We start from the raw sequence: 13,447 nt of genomic DNA on the forward strand, positions 1-13,447 counted from the left end.
GGCAGGGTCAATAGGAAAAAGACAGTAATGGGGGCAAGGGATGCATACAAAATGCAAGGTCAGAAGATTGGGAAGGGTCAGATGCTCTCTTAGCTTTTTTTCCACTGCTGCCTATTTCCCTATCGCTGAGCTTTCCCTGCTCTTTCGGTCACATTTGTCACAAGATAAGGGGTCCCATTGAAAGATCTATTCATTTTCTGTTGACAGCCATAACATTTTGCATTCCCTTCACTTTCTCTCCTGGTGACAATGGCTATCAGATACATGAGGGTAGATCTCCCGAATGGGAAGACAGATGGGAATAGAACCCTGACAGAGGTTCTAACCATTCCCCACTCTGTCCAAGAATGGAATAAACATTTTGGCTAGGTGTCTGTGAAGGTTTTCATTCACCCAGGTCATGGTATATCTGTAAAAAAAATAAATCAAGGCAACTGGACTTGCTGTATTTTTCTTGGACGTTTCACTGGTCATCCTACCCGCTTTCTCGATTCATCTGGTTGGATGACCAGTGAAACGTCTTCAAGAAAAATACAGCAAGTCCAGTTGCCTTGATTTATTTTTTTACAGATATATGTTTTGGCTAGAGTTCTACTTTCAAGTCTGAGGACTAATAATGTGATCTCTATTGGAACAAACCACTTTTCGGGCAGAGCTGCACATTGATGGACTCTACCTGTGCACCCTCCGCCCCAACCACTTTTCTAGATATCCTCTGACCAATGTCACATGAACCTATCAATGGAGCGAGCCAAAAATTGGTGATTGCAAGAACAACTTCCACACCCACTATCCACACAGTGTTTTATGGTACCTCAGGGGCGTTAAAATGGCAATGGCAAACAATTATTTTAGCCATATGTCCATTTTGTCAGCAGTGTTACCAGGGGGGTGCTATCACCCTTATCATCAGCCACCATATTGCACCACCATAGGTTACACTTTGCTGTCGATGGACTAGTTCCCCATCAGGTCCACTCTGCTACTGACTGATAGAAGGCAGTAGGTAGATTCCATAGCCAATAGCAGACTATTGTCTATAGAATCCACCCACTTCCTGTTGTCAATGAAGGAAGGCGAACCTGATGAGGAACTAGCCATTCGGAGTTCTGCATCAGGCTTCTCCGACTGTTGGTGATATTGGTAGCAATAACCAGTGACTCATGCTGTGCCCCTTTGCTTATGTGGCTAAGGATTCAGTTGATGTCAGTGGTATTTCTATCGCTGTTATATATAACCGCTTCCTAGAAACACTATTTATATAGGATGTTCGACTCAAATCGAATGTAACAAATGTTTGATGTTTGGACAGACACCTGAACCTGTGTTTGTAACGAGTTTCTAGTTGTCAGTGAAAAAAAAACGTGCTCTGTCATTAATTGTTCTGTGTTTTGTCAGTAATATGGATGGGGGACGGGTGACGCGTTGGCAAACCTGACATTGAGGTTCATGGAATTCAAGTTGTAAGATGACCTCACAAAATAGAAATTGTGCTTTATTCCTCAGTGTATAAACTGTTCATTTTGTGAAGTGTTTGAAGCTGTGTCTGTTTTTAATATAAGTGGAGTTTCAGGATTATATTCTCTAAACCGTTTTGTATCACATTTCCACAGGAAACTGCACTGTCCAAGAAATTTCATACATATGAACCTATTTGTGTCCTTTATTATACGTGGTGCAGCAGTATTTGTCAAGGATGCCATTCTCTTCGCTGATGAGGATGTTGATCATTGCACCATGTCTACGGTAAAAGCTTTTTAGTGTGTTTGTCTCTGAACAGCATAGCTGGGAATTTGCCGGCTTTTAGCTGGAATTGCCGGCTACTCAATATATTTATTGGAACTCCAGCTGTCAGGGGTAGTTCTCCTGCTGATTGACAGGAGTAATGGCAGCCACTCCGAGTGTTACAAGCAGTAGGCAGAGAGTGTCTCACACTTTAAACTACTCTGTCCTTTGTTTGTATTAGGATGCGTTTAGGTGAAAAAACAAAAAGGAACAGAGCGCCACCTCCGCGTGTAAAATCGTTTATTAACATAAATAAAACAAGGGATTTTAATTTTGATTCTGGTAAAGGGGCTTGCCCCTGAAACGCGTGAATTTTGGCTGACTGCGGCCGGTGGATGGTGATTTGACCGGAGGCAGCGTTTAGGTGAACCTGTGCTTTCTACTTACCTCTACTTACCTCTCCTTTGCTCCAAGAGTAAGGAGAGGAAGTCATTTGTAAACTGTAAGTCATAACTTCAAGGCTCTGCAAGGCTGACGATCCTGTCCACATTGCCATGAGACAGCATGGATGCCAGAGTGGTCAATCACCAATAAGGATGAGCAAGGTGATTTTGATAAAATTGGTTTTGGTGTGAAATAACTGATTTTAGCTTATCAAAATTTTGCTGAAACGGTACCACACAAGCGCTTACTTCACAATCTGAGGGCTATGGGCATAGATGAGGTGGTGCGTACGTGGATAGAGAACTGGCTACGGGAACGTGTCCAGAGGGTATCTGTAAATGGCACCTTTTCGGACTGGGCTAGTGTAATGAGCGGTGTGCCTCAGAGTTCTGTGCTGGGTCCCATATTGTTCAACCTATTCATTAATGACATCGGGGAGGGAATAAATAGCCATGCTTCCATGTTTGCAGACGATAAAAAAATAGGGAGGGTACTAGAAACGGATCGTGACAATATAACATGACAGGAGGACCTGGATAAAATAGGGGAGTGGGCAATACTATGGCAGATGAGGTTTAATGTCGATAAATGCAAAGTAATGCCCTTTGGACATAAAAATAAACAAATAGGCTATACAATCATGGGTATGCTGCTAGGGAAGTCAGAAATAGAAAAAGATTTTGGGGTCATTGTAGACCACAAACTGAATGGTAGCTTGCAGTGCCAAGCTGCGGTAAACAAAGCTAGCAGGGTCTTGTCCTGTATTAAGAAGGGGATGTATTGCAGGGACAAGTCTATAATTGTGCCTCTATATAGATCGTTGGTTCGGCCACATCTGGAGTACGCGGTCCAGTTTTGGTCGCCGGTACTGAGAAGGGATGTCCTTGAACTGGAGAGAGTCCAGCGGAGGGCAACAAAACTAATTAGGGGAATGGAGGACCAGAGCTATGAGACAAGGCTTCTGAACTTAAACATGTTTACCCTGGAATTAAGGAGATTAAGGGGGGATATCATTTTCATGTACAAGATGTTCAATGGTGACAGCAACATTGGCAACAAACTGTTTGAGATTAACTCCATTACAAAGACTAGAGGCCACCACCTAAAGTTGGTGGAGAAAAAATTCCAGCACAATGGGCGAAGAGGGTTCTTTACAGTAAGAGCGGTTAAGGTCTGGAACTCACTGCCATCGGCAGTGATTTCAGCCACGAGTGTAGATTTGTTCAAGAAACGTTTGGACAATTTCTTGAGGGACCGTAATATCCAGGGATACCAGTATCCCTAAGAATGAGATGATGCGTGGACCTATATGGGTTGGACTTGATGGACGTATGTCTTTATTCAACCCCAAATACTATGTAACTAGGTAACTATGAAGCTCTCCATTTCACTCATGGAGCTTCTTAGAAGAAATTTGCTTGAATATAAAAATGCTGGCTCCAAAAACCACCAAAAACACCCTTTATATCGCCTACCTTACTGATTTAAATACATTTCACCAAAATTGTAACATTTTGCTGAAATCTCGTGAAATCACATTTGCTAAAATATTGGGAAAGGGAAAACTCTCAATTTGACTCGACCCTAGTCTTCAAGCATCAGCGCGGTCATGTGGGAGGAAGGGACGTTATTCACTTTTTTATATATGGAAGTACTTACGTTATTGTTCTTCGCTCCCTGGTATGGCAGGGTTGAGAATGGGAAGTGAGTGCTCATAGTGGGGATATTGTTAATGTAAATTTGTTGCTTTTCCCTGCATGACCAAAGCACAGGTTAGATATAAATGTTGTTCTTTTTGTACTCACGTGTTAAGCTGTGCCAAGTCTGTGTTGAGATGAGTTAGGCTGTGTCCTTTTTGTATTCCAGGTGAGCTGTAAGGTGGCCATGGCATTTTTCCAATACTCCATCTTAGCTAATTTCTCCTGGCTGCTGGTGGAGGGGATGTATCTGCACACTCTACTCACCCTCACCTTTACCTCTCAGAGAAGATATTTTTGGTGGTACATTGTCATTGGCTGGGGTGAGTGATAACAGGAAGTGTTAAATAGTGAATGTTGTGCACTCTACTGGTTTGCCTCCGTTTGGCCTTAGAGGATAAACAGAACTAGGTGTAAACATATTTTTAATGGCCTGCCAGACCAAACGGGTGAAAAAGTTCAGAGCCTTTCATTAAGTAATTAAGGGAAAACAGCCTATGTGTTTCGGAGGCAACAACACTCCCCTTTAGGGCTTGAAACAATAATGTTACAGAACGCTACATATAATTATAGTCCAAAAGGATAATTCATACCACACCAGTTAAGAGATTCCTTTGGCTCAGTTTTTTAAGTCCCCACATTATTGTTTAACATCCTGATGAAGGGAGAGCGTTCTTGCCCCTGAAATGTGTTTGATGCTAAATAATTAAAGACTCTTTAAATACTTTCACCTGTTTGTTCTGAAGCCCATTCAAAATATGTTTACACTCTAAGCTTCTCCAAGGTCCCCCCACTAAAGGAGACCGGTTGGAGCCACCTTACAGGAGCCAGTGAGCTTGATTGTAAAACCTTGGTAGATTTGGACTTTTGAATGAGCATACAGGTGAAACTCTAATAATTAGAATATTGTGCAAAAGTTCATTTATTTCACTAATGCAACTTAAAAGGTGAAACTAATATATGAGATAGACTCATTACATGCAAAGCAAGATAGTTCAAGCCGTGATTTGTCATAATTGTGATGATAATGGCTTACAGCTCATGAAAACCCCAAATCCACAATGCCCACACTGCCTAGCAACAAGTGAACCCGGCTTCTTAGCCAATCAGGAAGATAGGAGGCGGGACATTTCCTGATTGGAAAGGAAGCCGGCTCCATGCTCCTTCGGCACTGCTGGTCAGAGGGAGATCTCCCTCTGACTAGAAGTTCCGGTATCGCAGCATTTGGGCAGGTACGATCACTCACCCAAATACTTGGTATCGGCAGTGATACTAGTATTGGTATCAGTGCACCCCTAGTTGAATCGAAGAAAAATGAAAGATTCATATAAAAATAAAGAAGCCTAACATTTATTTTTTTAAACATTTTTTTTAAGTCCGCGCCCCCCTAATACACACGCATATACTTGTCAGGTGCGCCTACTTGCCGCACATGTTGCTTATCGCCGCAAACGGAGTGAGAGCAATAATTTTAGAGCCATTAAGGCCGGGTTCACACCTGGGCGTTTTACAGCGCTGATCGGCGCGCTGAGGGGGAGGGACTGGATTCCACGCTCCGAACCGCCAGTGCTGACTGGCGGAACGGACGGGGGAGGGGGCAGGTACAGCTGGCTCTGCCTCTAGATAGATGTATATATAATACACTTTTCAATCTAATCAGCTAAATAGGTACTAGGTGCACCAAAAGAAACATTCAAAGCTTTACAGTTCCCTTACTGCAGATTAGAACAGCCTGTCCCAGCATGCTGCAGAGAAAGACTTGGGATGTTGAGGAGGAATCAGTCAAGGATCAGACAGAGGGTGGCCTTAACTTAAAGTTTAGGACATGGACACAGAGTAAATTGACAATGCCAACAGGATAGAAGGGTAAGCCATAAGCACCGAACTATGCTCAACAGTAAAAGAAGAGAGAGCAGTAACAACAGCTGCCAAATGCAATTCCCTAGATAGTGCACTGGATGGCAGCAGGGTACAGTTTGAGTCACAAGCAGAACTGATTACAGGAAATAATCTTTGTACCGTGCAGTGTACACACTCGGCCCATCCTTGTTCTCTAAGATGCTTTGAATGGGCCTGATGCCAGGGAGGATGTATCATGATCCGTGGACACCCAGTTGCCAAAAAGCATTCCGACTAAACCCAGAAGTATCACAGATGGCGGCATGGGGGGATAGTGTAGGGAACCGAAGATCGATTCGATGCGGCTGGAGAAGGGCATACGTATAAGTTAAGTGTGCCCTAATGTGCAATTATGCTGTGCATGCTTGCACATTACAGCGTGTATATAGTGTAGGGAACCGAAGATCGATTCGATGCGGCTGGAGAAGGGCATACGTATAAGTTAAGTGTGCCCTAATGTGCAATTATGCTGTGCATGCTTGCACATTACAGCAAACCCCCCACCTTTTCAAATAGCGGTTTATTTCTGCTTTAAACAGTACAATATTTACAATTATTTGCGTTTACCTGGGCCAACATCCCACTTTTGTCTCTGCAACCAATGATGCATCCCCAGCCCCGTTCACTTACTGGCTGCGAGATTCCCCCAGGCAACAAATGAAGGAAAGCAAAAGGTGACTGAGGCCATGGTTTGCTAGAATGCCGCGACCACCCGTGTCCTTGCATGCAACTAGCTCTGAGCTCCACTGTGTAGTAAAGAGCATGGCATGTTGGCGTGCCTGTCTTTGTACGCCAGCTTAGAGCGGAACTTAATTACCTCTAGTTTAGTTATCTCTGAAATGGTGGTAATACTTATTGAATAGTGACACAGCCATAGCCATAGTGACACATTGTGAAAGTGGCCCAAATAAGAACTACCTGAATCTGTTGCATATGTCGGAACTCTTAACAAGACTGTAATGAATTAGGTGCAGGACTTTTTAAAGGGAACACATTGTCAAAAAGTTTTGCAACTGCTTATCCCCATTATGTTTTGATGCATCTGGAATGTATTTACCTGAATTAAACTAAAATTCAGATGGCCTTTAGAGCCCTTTAGGGTTATCTTATGATGAGCTGGAGTGTGAACTCAGTTCGCCTGAGTCTGTCCAAAACTGTGACTGACACCCGCTCCTGGCCCAATCAGTTCCTGGAGTTGTGACAAAGGCATTTACTGCCGTGACATGTGGCTGGGGGCTCCAGGATGGGGCTCAACTGATTGGGCGTGGAACTATCGCCCTTTATCTTTTACAGGCAAGGAAGGTGCAATCTTAGCCTCTATTTGGATTGCAGTTGCCATGGTGCTACACATGTGATCATCTATGACATCATCAGCCATTTGAGGGCTTGAAAGTTCAGTTGAGAGCTAAAATAAGCACAGCTTAGAGATGAGACTGGACTTGGTGCAACCCCAGTTCACTTGAGTTCACCTAAGCCCGCTCACAACTCTGACCGCCACCACCTCTTCCAGGCCCAATTAGTTGCAGGGAAGTGCATTCCTCGTTCTGCAGCTATATCTCACAAAAGGACTGGGAACGCCCCCACCAATTGGGGAGGGGTGGTGGCCAAAGTTTTGAGCGTTTTTTTTTGCAAAAGCAAACAAACTGTGTACGCGCCAAGCCCAGGCTCATCTCTACTGGCAACCGTGATGGTTGGCATGCCTTGAAAGTAAACAAACTGGGTTTGCGCCAAACCCAGCCTCATCTCTACTGGCAACCTTGACGGTTGGCATGCCTTGAAAGTAAACAAACTGGGTTTGCGCCAAACCCAGCATCATCTCTACTGGCAACTTTGACGGCTGGCATGTCTTGAAAGTAAACAAACTGGGTTCACGCCAAGCCCAGGCTCATCTCTACTGGCAACCTTGACAGTTGGAATGCCTTAAAAGTAAACAAACTGGGTTCATGCCAAGCCCAGCCTCATCTCTACTGGCAACTTTGACGGCTGGCATGTCTTGAAAGTAAACAAACTGGGTTCGTGCCATGCCCAGCCTCATCTCTACTGGCAACCTTGACAGTTGGCATCCCTTGAAAGTAAACAAACTGGGTTCGCGCCAAGCCCAGGCTCTTCTCTACTGGCAACCGTGACAGTTGGCATGCCTTGAAAGTAAACAAACTGGGATCGCGCCAAGCCCAGCCTTATCTCTACTGGCAACCTTGACAGTTGGCATCCCTTGAAAGTAAACAAACTGGGTTCATGTCAAGCCAAGGCTCATCTCTACTGGCCTCCTCTCTATTGGCAACTTTGACAGTTGGAATGCCTTGAAAGTAAACAAACTGGGTTCGTGCCAAGCCCAGCCTCATCTCTACTGGCAACCTTGACAGTTGGCATCCCTTGAAAGTAAACAAACTGGGTTCGTGTCAAGCCCAGCCTCATCTCTACTGGCAGCCTTGACAGTTGACATGCCTTGAAAGTAAACAAACTGGGTTCGTGTCAAGCCCAGCCTCATCTCTACTGGCAGCCTTGACAGTTGACATGCCTTGAAAGTAAACCAACTGGGTTCGCGTCAAGCTCAGGCTCATCTCTACTGGCAACCTTGACAGTTAGCATGCCTTGAAAGTAAACAAACTGGGATCGTGCCAAGCCCAGCCTCATCTCTACTGGCATCTTTGACAGTTGGCATCCCTTGAAAGTAAACAAACTGGGTTCGTGCAACGCACAGGCTCATCTCTACTGGCAACCTTGACATTTGGCATGCCTTGAAAGTAAACAAACTGAGTTTGTGCCGAGCCAAGCCTCATCTCTACTGGCAACCTTGAAAGTTGGCATCCCTTGAAAGTAAACAAACTGGGTTTGTGCCAAGTCCAGCCTCATCTCTACTGGCAACTTTGACGGTTGGCATCCCTTGAAAGTAAACAAACTAGGTTTGTGCCAAGTCCAGCCTCATCTCTAATGGCAACCTTGACAGTTGACATGCCTTGAAAGTAAACAAACTGGCTTTGTGCCAAGCCCAGCCTCATCTCTACTGGCAACCTTGACCGTTGGCATGCCTTGAAAGTAAACAAACTGGCTTTGTGCCAAGCCCAGCCTCATCTCTACTGGCAACCTTGACCGTTGGCATGCCTTGAAAGTAAACAAACTGGCTTTGTGCCAAGCCCAGCCTCATCTCTACTGGCAACCTTGACAGTTGGCATCCCTTGAAAGTAAACAAACTGGGTTCGCGCCAAGCCCAGGCTCATCTCTACTGGCAACCTTGACAGTTGGCATGCCTTTGAAAGTAAACAAACTGGGTTCGTGCCAAGCCCAGCCTCATCTCTACTGGCAACCTTGACAGTTGGCATCCCTTGAAAGTAAACAAACTGGGTTGCGCCAAAGCCCAGCCTCATCTCTACTGGCAACCTTGACAGTTGGAATGCCTTAAAAATAAACAAACTGAATTCGTGACAATCCCAGCCTCATCTCTACTGGCAACCTTGACAGTTGGCATGCCTTGAAAGTAAACAAATGGGGTTCGTGCCAAGCCCAGCCTCATCTCTACTGGCATTCTTGAGAGTTGACATGCCTTGAAAGTAACAGTTATGGGAGACCATGACATTGGTGGTCTAGTTCTGCAGTTTACAGGTGTGCAGCATCTCTTGGCTTTTTGAAGTTCATTCCCCTGAAATGGTCTACTGGGGTGAACAAGTCACGTGAACAATGACTGAAGCATCAGTTTCTAGAGTTACTGCAGTCAGCAGTTGCTTTATTTTTTTGCTGTTCAAAAGTTTTACTAAACTATTGACTTTGTTGATGCATTTGCCTCAACATAAATCATCTACATCAAACTCCAAGGAGCACAAGAAGAACATCAAGAACAAATGGCAAGTGCTCCCTCTTGTCACTTGTGCGTGCAGCACCTTTAAATGCAAAGAATAATAACATTTACATATCAAGTTTAGTAAATATGTGACAGGATTTTAGAACTCCAAGGTTTACCGATGCATTATCTTGGGTAACAAACTTCTGTTAAATTGCTTTATCAGTTTTACGTCTCCGGAAATTAATTTAAAATGCTGGCAACTGTGGTGGCCCATGGTAATCCGACAACAGCTGAGTGTGTTTACAAAATTGGAAACACAGGGGAAATATGCAAAGATGGAAGACCTGAAAGTTCAGAACTTTATTCCTCATGCAGCATAGAATTTGTTCTTCTCATTAGAGACTGAAATTACATTTGTTATTTAAAGTAGGGATACCTGTTGAACAACTCTTGTTCTGCCTGTCAGAATGACATGGCAGCAGTAGAAAAGTTGCCTCATCCTTTGGAATCCTGGAGAAAATTGATTGGAATACTTGCATCCCGGTCTACAGTCTGTTTGTGTTAGTCCAACTTTTTCCCCCAAATTTTCTTCTTTTATACGCTATAAAGGCTTTCTCTTCTCAGGTGAAAATTTACATGGAGGGCATTTAAAGTAGTATTAAACTCTCAGAATTTTTTTTATAATATTGAATCCAGATCCAAAACAAATATACATTGCCCAGCGTATTATTTGTTTACATGTTTCCTGGTCATCATGTTCCTGGCAAGCTCCAACTCTCTCTCAGCTTAGCTTCCTTGAACTTCCTGTCCAGTTCAAGATTACAAGGGACAGAGCAGTTTCCAGCAGATGTCTATCTACGAGCTTGGAGAATGGCGCAAAGGATTGGATTGCCCTGCTGTGCCTATGTGTTTATGGAGGTACACATGGCTTATTAGGACACACAACGGTGGCTCCATAGGACCTTGCATGGGAAAGGAGCCACCCTAAAACGGGATATTAGGAACAGAGCTCAGGGGACATACCACAATATGGCCACTAGATGGAGCTGAGGATCATAGGAAATAAGTATTTCCTCTCCAGGTTGAATGTGACTCATTTACAAAGGATAGATTAAATCAGGAAAATACCACATGGTGGCCACTAGATGGCGCTAAGGATCATAGGAAAAATCACATTTAACCTGGAGAGTAAAAACTTCTTTCCTATGATCCTCCGTTCCACCCAGTGGCCACCATGCAGTATTTTCCTGAGTCACTCTTTCCTTTGTAAATAAAGGTATTTTTTCTCCAAGTCAAATGTAATCTACAAAGAATAGAGTTAATCAGGAAAATACCACATGATGGCAGCTGGATGGAAGAGAGGAGTTGAAGATCATAGGTAAAAGGTATTTTCTCCAGGTCAAGTGTGATTTATTTACAAAGTGGCTCAGGAAATACCGCACGATGGAGATGAAGATCATAGGAAATCAGAATTTTATCTTCATGTTGAATGTTATTCTTTTAGCAAGAATTATGCGAATCCGGAAAAAAACACATGATGTCCACTAGATGGCGCTGAGGATCATAAGCAATAAGTATGTATTTCCTCTGCTCCTCAGCTCCATCTAATGGCCATAACGTGGTATTTCCCTAATTTCCTAAAGAAATAACATTCGACCTGGAGAGAAAATAGCCTAAGAACATTTTATATTTTTTCCCCATTCACACAGAACGAATGTCCATACAGTTTCTGTGGATGAATAGCTCTGCAAATTTTTTCTGAGTGTTATGTATGTTTCAAAGGTATGTGTTTTTTCCCGTAGGTCTCCCAGCTCTTACAATCGCAGTGTGGATCAAAACCAGAATCAGCTTTGATGATACGGGGTAGGTGACTGTCTGTCTATTGTGTTATAACAATATTGCATGCACCAAATTTTCATACAGGTTCCAGAACTGCTTCACTTCCCTTCAGTCTTGTACAGTTGTACCGGCTCCTCTCCTGGACCGAAATTGCTCCTTCCAATTTCACTGCCCATTGTGAGCTTCTCACAATGTACATTAGAAGCTGCAGTAAGTCAGATAGAGCCCGCCTCATTTCCTGGCTGGACGTCCAGCATCGTCTAGCTCTTTCCTCTCCAGATTGACTGTCCCTGGCCCATCTTTTTTCCTCCATCAAATTTCAGTTCTTTCAATCACAAAGGCTCAGAATCAGCCTGCCTAGAAACACTCACTGCTCTGGACTGACATCCGCCTATCAAGACATATTGAGATGTGCATAACTCCTCCCACTCCTCCCGGTACTTGCATCAGGGCTGAGGTCTCTTAAGAGGAGTACTGGGGCAGGGTGCTGTGATGTTTTCAAGAAGCTATGTCAGCCCCTCCCACCAGCGGCACATAGACCTGGGCCTAAAATAAGATCTGTAGTGAGAACAATTTAAACATTTAGTTGGCATGTTGACGAGGTGGGGGAAGGAACCATGGAAGGCAGAATATAAGCAGAATAAAACCTTAACTCAAACCTTTACAGTTTTGGATAGAGCGGGGTTAGATTAGAACCCCAGTCACGTTTTAACTCTGTCTATGTTCCTGCTGAGAAGATTTGTCCTGGTGTTTCCCTTTCACAGAGACAGAAAATTATGAGTAATTCAAAACTTTTTTGTCACCAGTACAACAGGTGATGGAAATCTTCCCATAGGGGACACCTGTCACACCCTTGACATAGGTCTTAGATGTGAAGTCCCCTAACTTTGTAGAGATTTCCTCTCTCTTCCTGTTGTGTCTCCAGGTCAGGAAGTAAAGATAAAATTTCCTAATGGGACACAGACAGTCAAAAAGACACTTCCTGGGATTTTAACCCTTCCCTACTCTATCAAAAATATTAAAAAACATGAATTCACTTTCTCAAACACCGTTCTTTTTTTTTTACCTTTTCTCATGCAGATGCTGGGATGATTATGAAAACAGTTACTGGTGGATAATCAAGGCTCCCATTCTGATTGCCATATTTGTAATTATACATTTTGATACTATTTGATTTATATTATTTTGACAGGATGTGTACATAGATGCCAGTATTACAGCCAGTGGTGTACCCAGTGACGTCACGTGCACAGGGTGCCACTTGAAGGCAGGGGTAAGGCTCCGTTGGTCAGTGAAAGTTCACAGGGGGCAGGGAGATGTGTATGTGGGCGGAACGCTGGCCTGAATATCCTAGGTTGTTAAGAGTCAGGCGGGGAGATGTGTATGCAGGCAGAACGCTGGCCAGAGCATCCCAGGGCACTGGGCACAAGAGATTTCTATGGCCCTTACACATCTCCCCGCCCAGCTCTTAGCAACCTGGGATGCTCTTGACGGCGCCCTACCCATCTCTTGGCGAACAGTGACATCACTGGTTGCCAGGAGTTAGGCGGCATGCCAGCCAGAGCATCCCAGGTTGCTAAGAGCCGGGCGGGGTGGTTTCTATGGCCCTTACACTTCTCCCCACCTGACTATTAGCAACTTGGGATGCTCTGGCCGGCGTCCCACGCATCTCCTGGTAACCAGTGACGTAAGGTAAATTGCCTTATCTAGATCCAACATGTTCCATTTCATCTCTTGTACTGCAGATCAATTTCATCATATTCCTCAATGTGATCAGAATCCTCATGCAGAAAATCAGATCTCCTGACATCAGCAAAACCTACAAGCAACAGTACATGTGAGTAACTTTAAGAATCAACCTTGTGCCACCCCTTACCAACTCCCTAACAACTGTTTTTGTGTTGTACAATAGCCACCGCTCCAAGATTGCTCTCCTGATGGACTACAATCGCAATACAAATCAGTATACTAAACGTTAGATTGTAGTCCATCACGGGAGTGAGCTTGGAGCCGTGGCTACTGTACAACACACACAGGGACCATGGTGAACAAAAGTAGCCACCCT

At 44.1% G+C, this 13,447-nt stretch overlaps 1 protein-coding gene across 1 annotated transcript in view; it reads left to right on the plus strand.

Annotated features, from left to right (window-relative positions):
- The window catches only part of LOC108802985 (pituitary adenylate cyclase-activating polypeptide type I receptor-like), a 39,303-nt gene extending 26,068 nt beyond the window's left edge, over positions 1-13,235 (plus strand). Inside the window, exons 6-10 of the mRNA XM_018574833.1 lie at positions 1,614-1,746; positions 4,036-4,189; positions 11,346-11,406; positions 12,463-12,529; positions 13,128-13,235. Coding sequence (XP_018430335.1) covers positions 1,614-1,746; positions 4,036-4,189; positions 11,346-11,406; positions 12,463-12,529; positions 13,128-13,223 — 511 coding nt within the window. The 3' untranslated portion in view covers positions 13,224-13,235. The remainder of the gene's footprint in view (positions 1-1,613; positions 1,747-4,035; positions 4,190-11,345; positions 11,407-12,462; positions 12,530-13,127) is intronic.
- Positions 13,236-13,447: the final 212 nt, after the last annotated feature.

This window comes from Nanorana parkeri, unplaced genomic scaffold (assembly GCF_000935625.1).
Source record: "Nanorana parkeri isolate BGI_ZX_2015 unplaced genomic scaffold, ASM93562v1 scaffold3267, whole genome shotgun sequence".
Taxonomy (NCBI): domain Eukaryota; kingdom Metazoa; phylum Chordata; class Amphibia; order Anura; family Dicroglossidae; genus Nanorana; species Nanorana parkeri.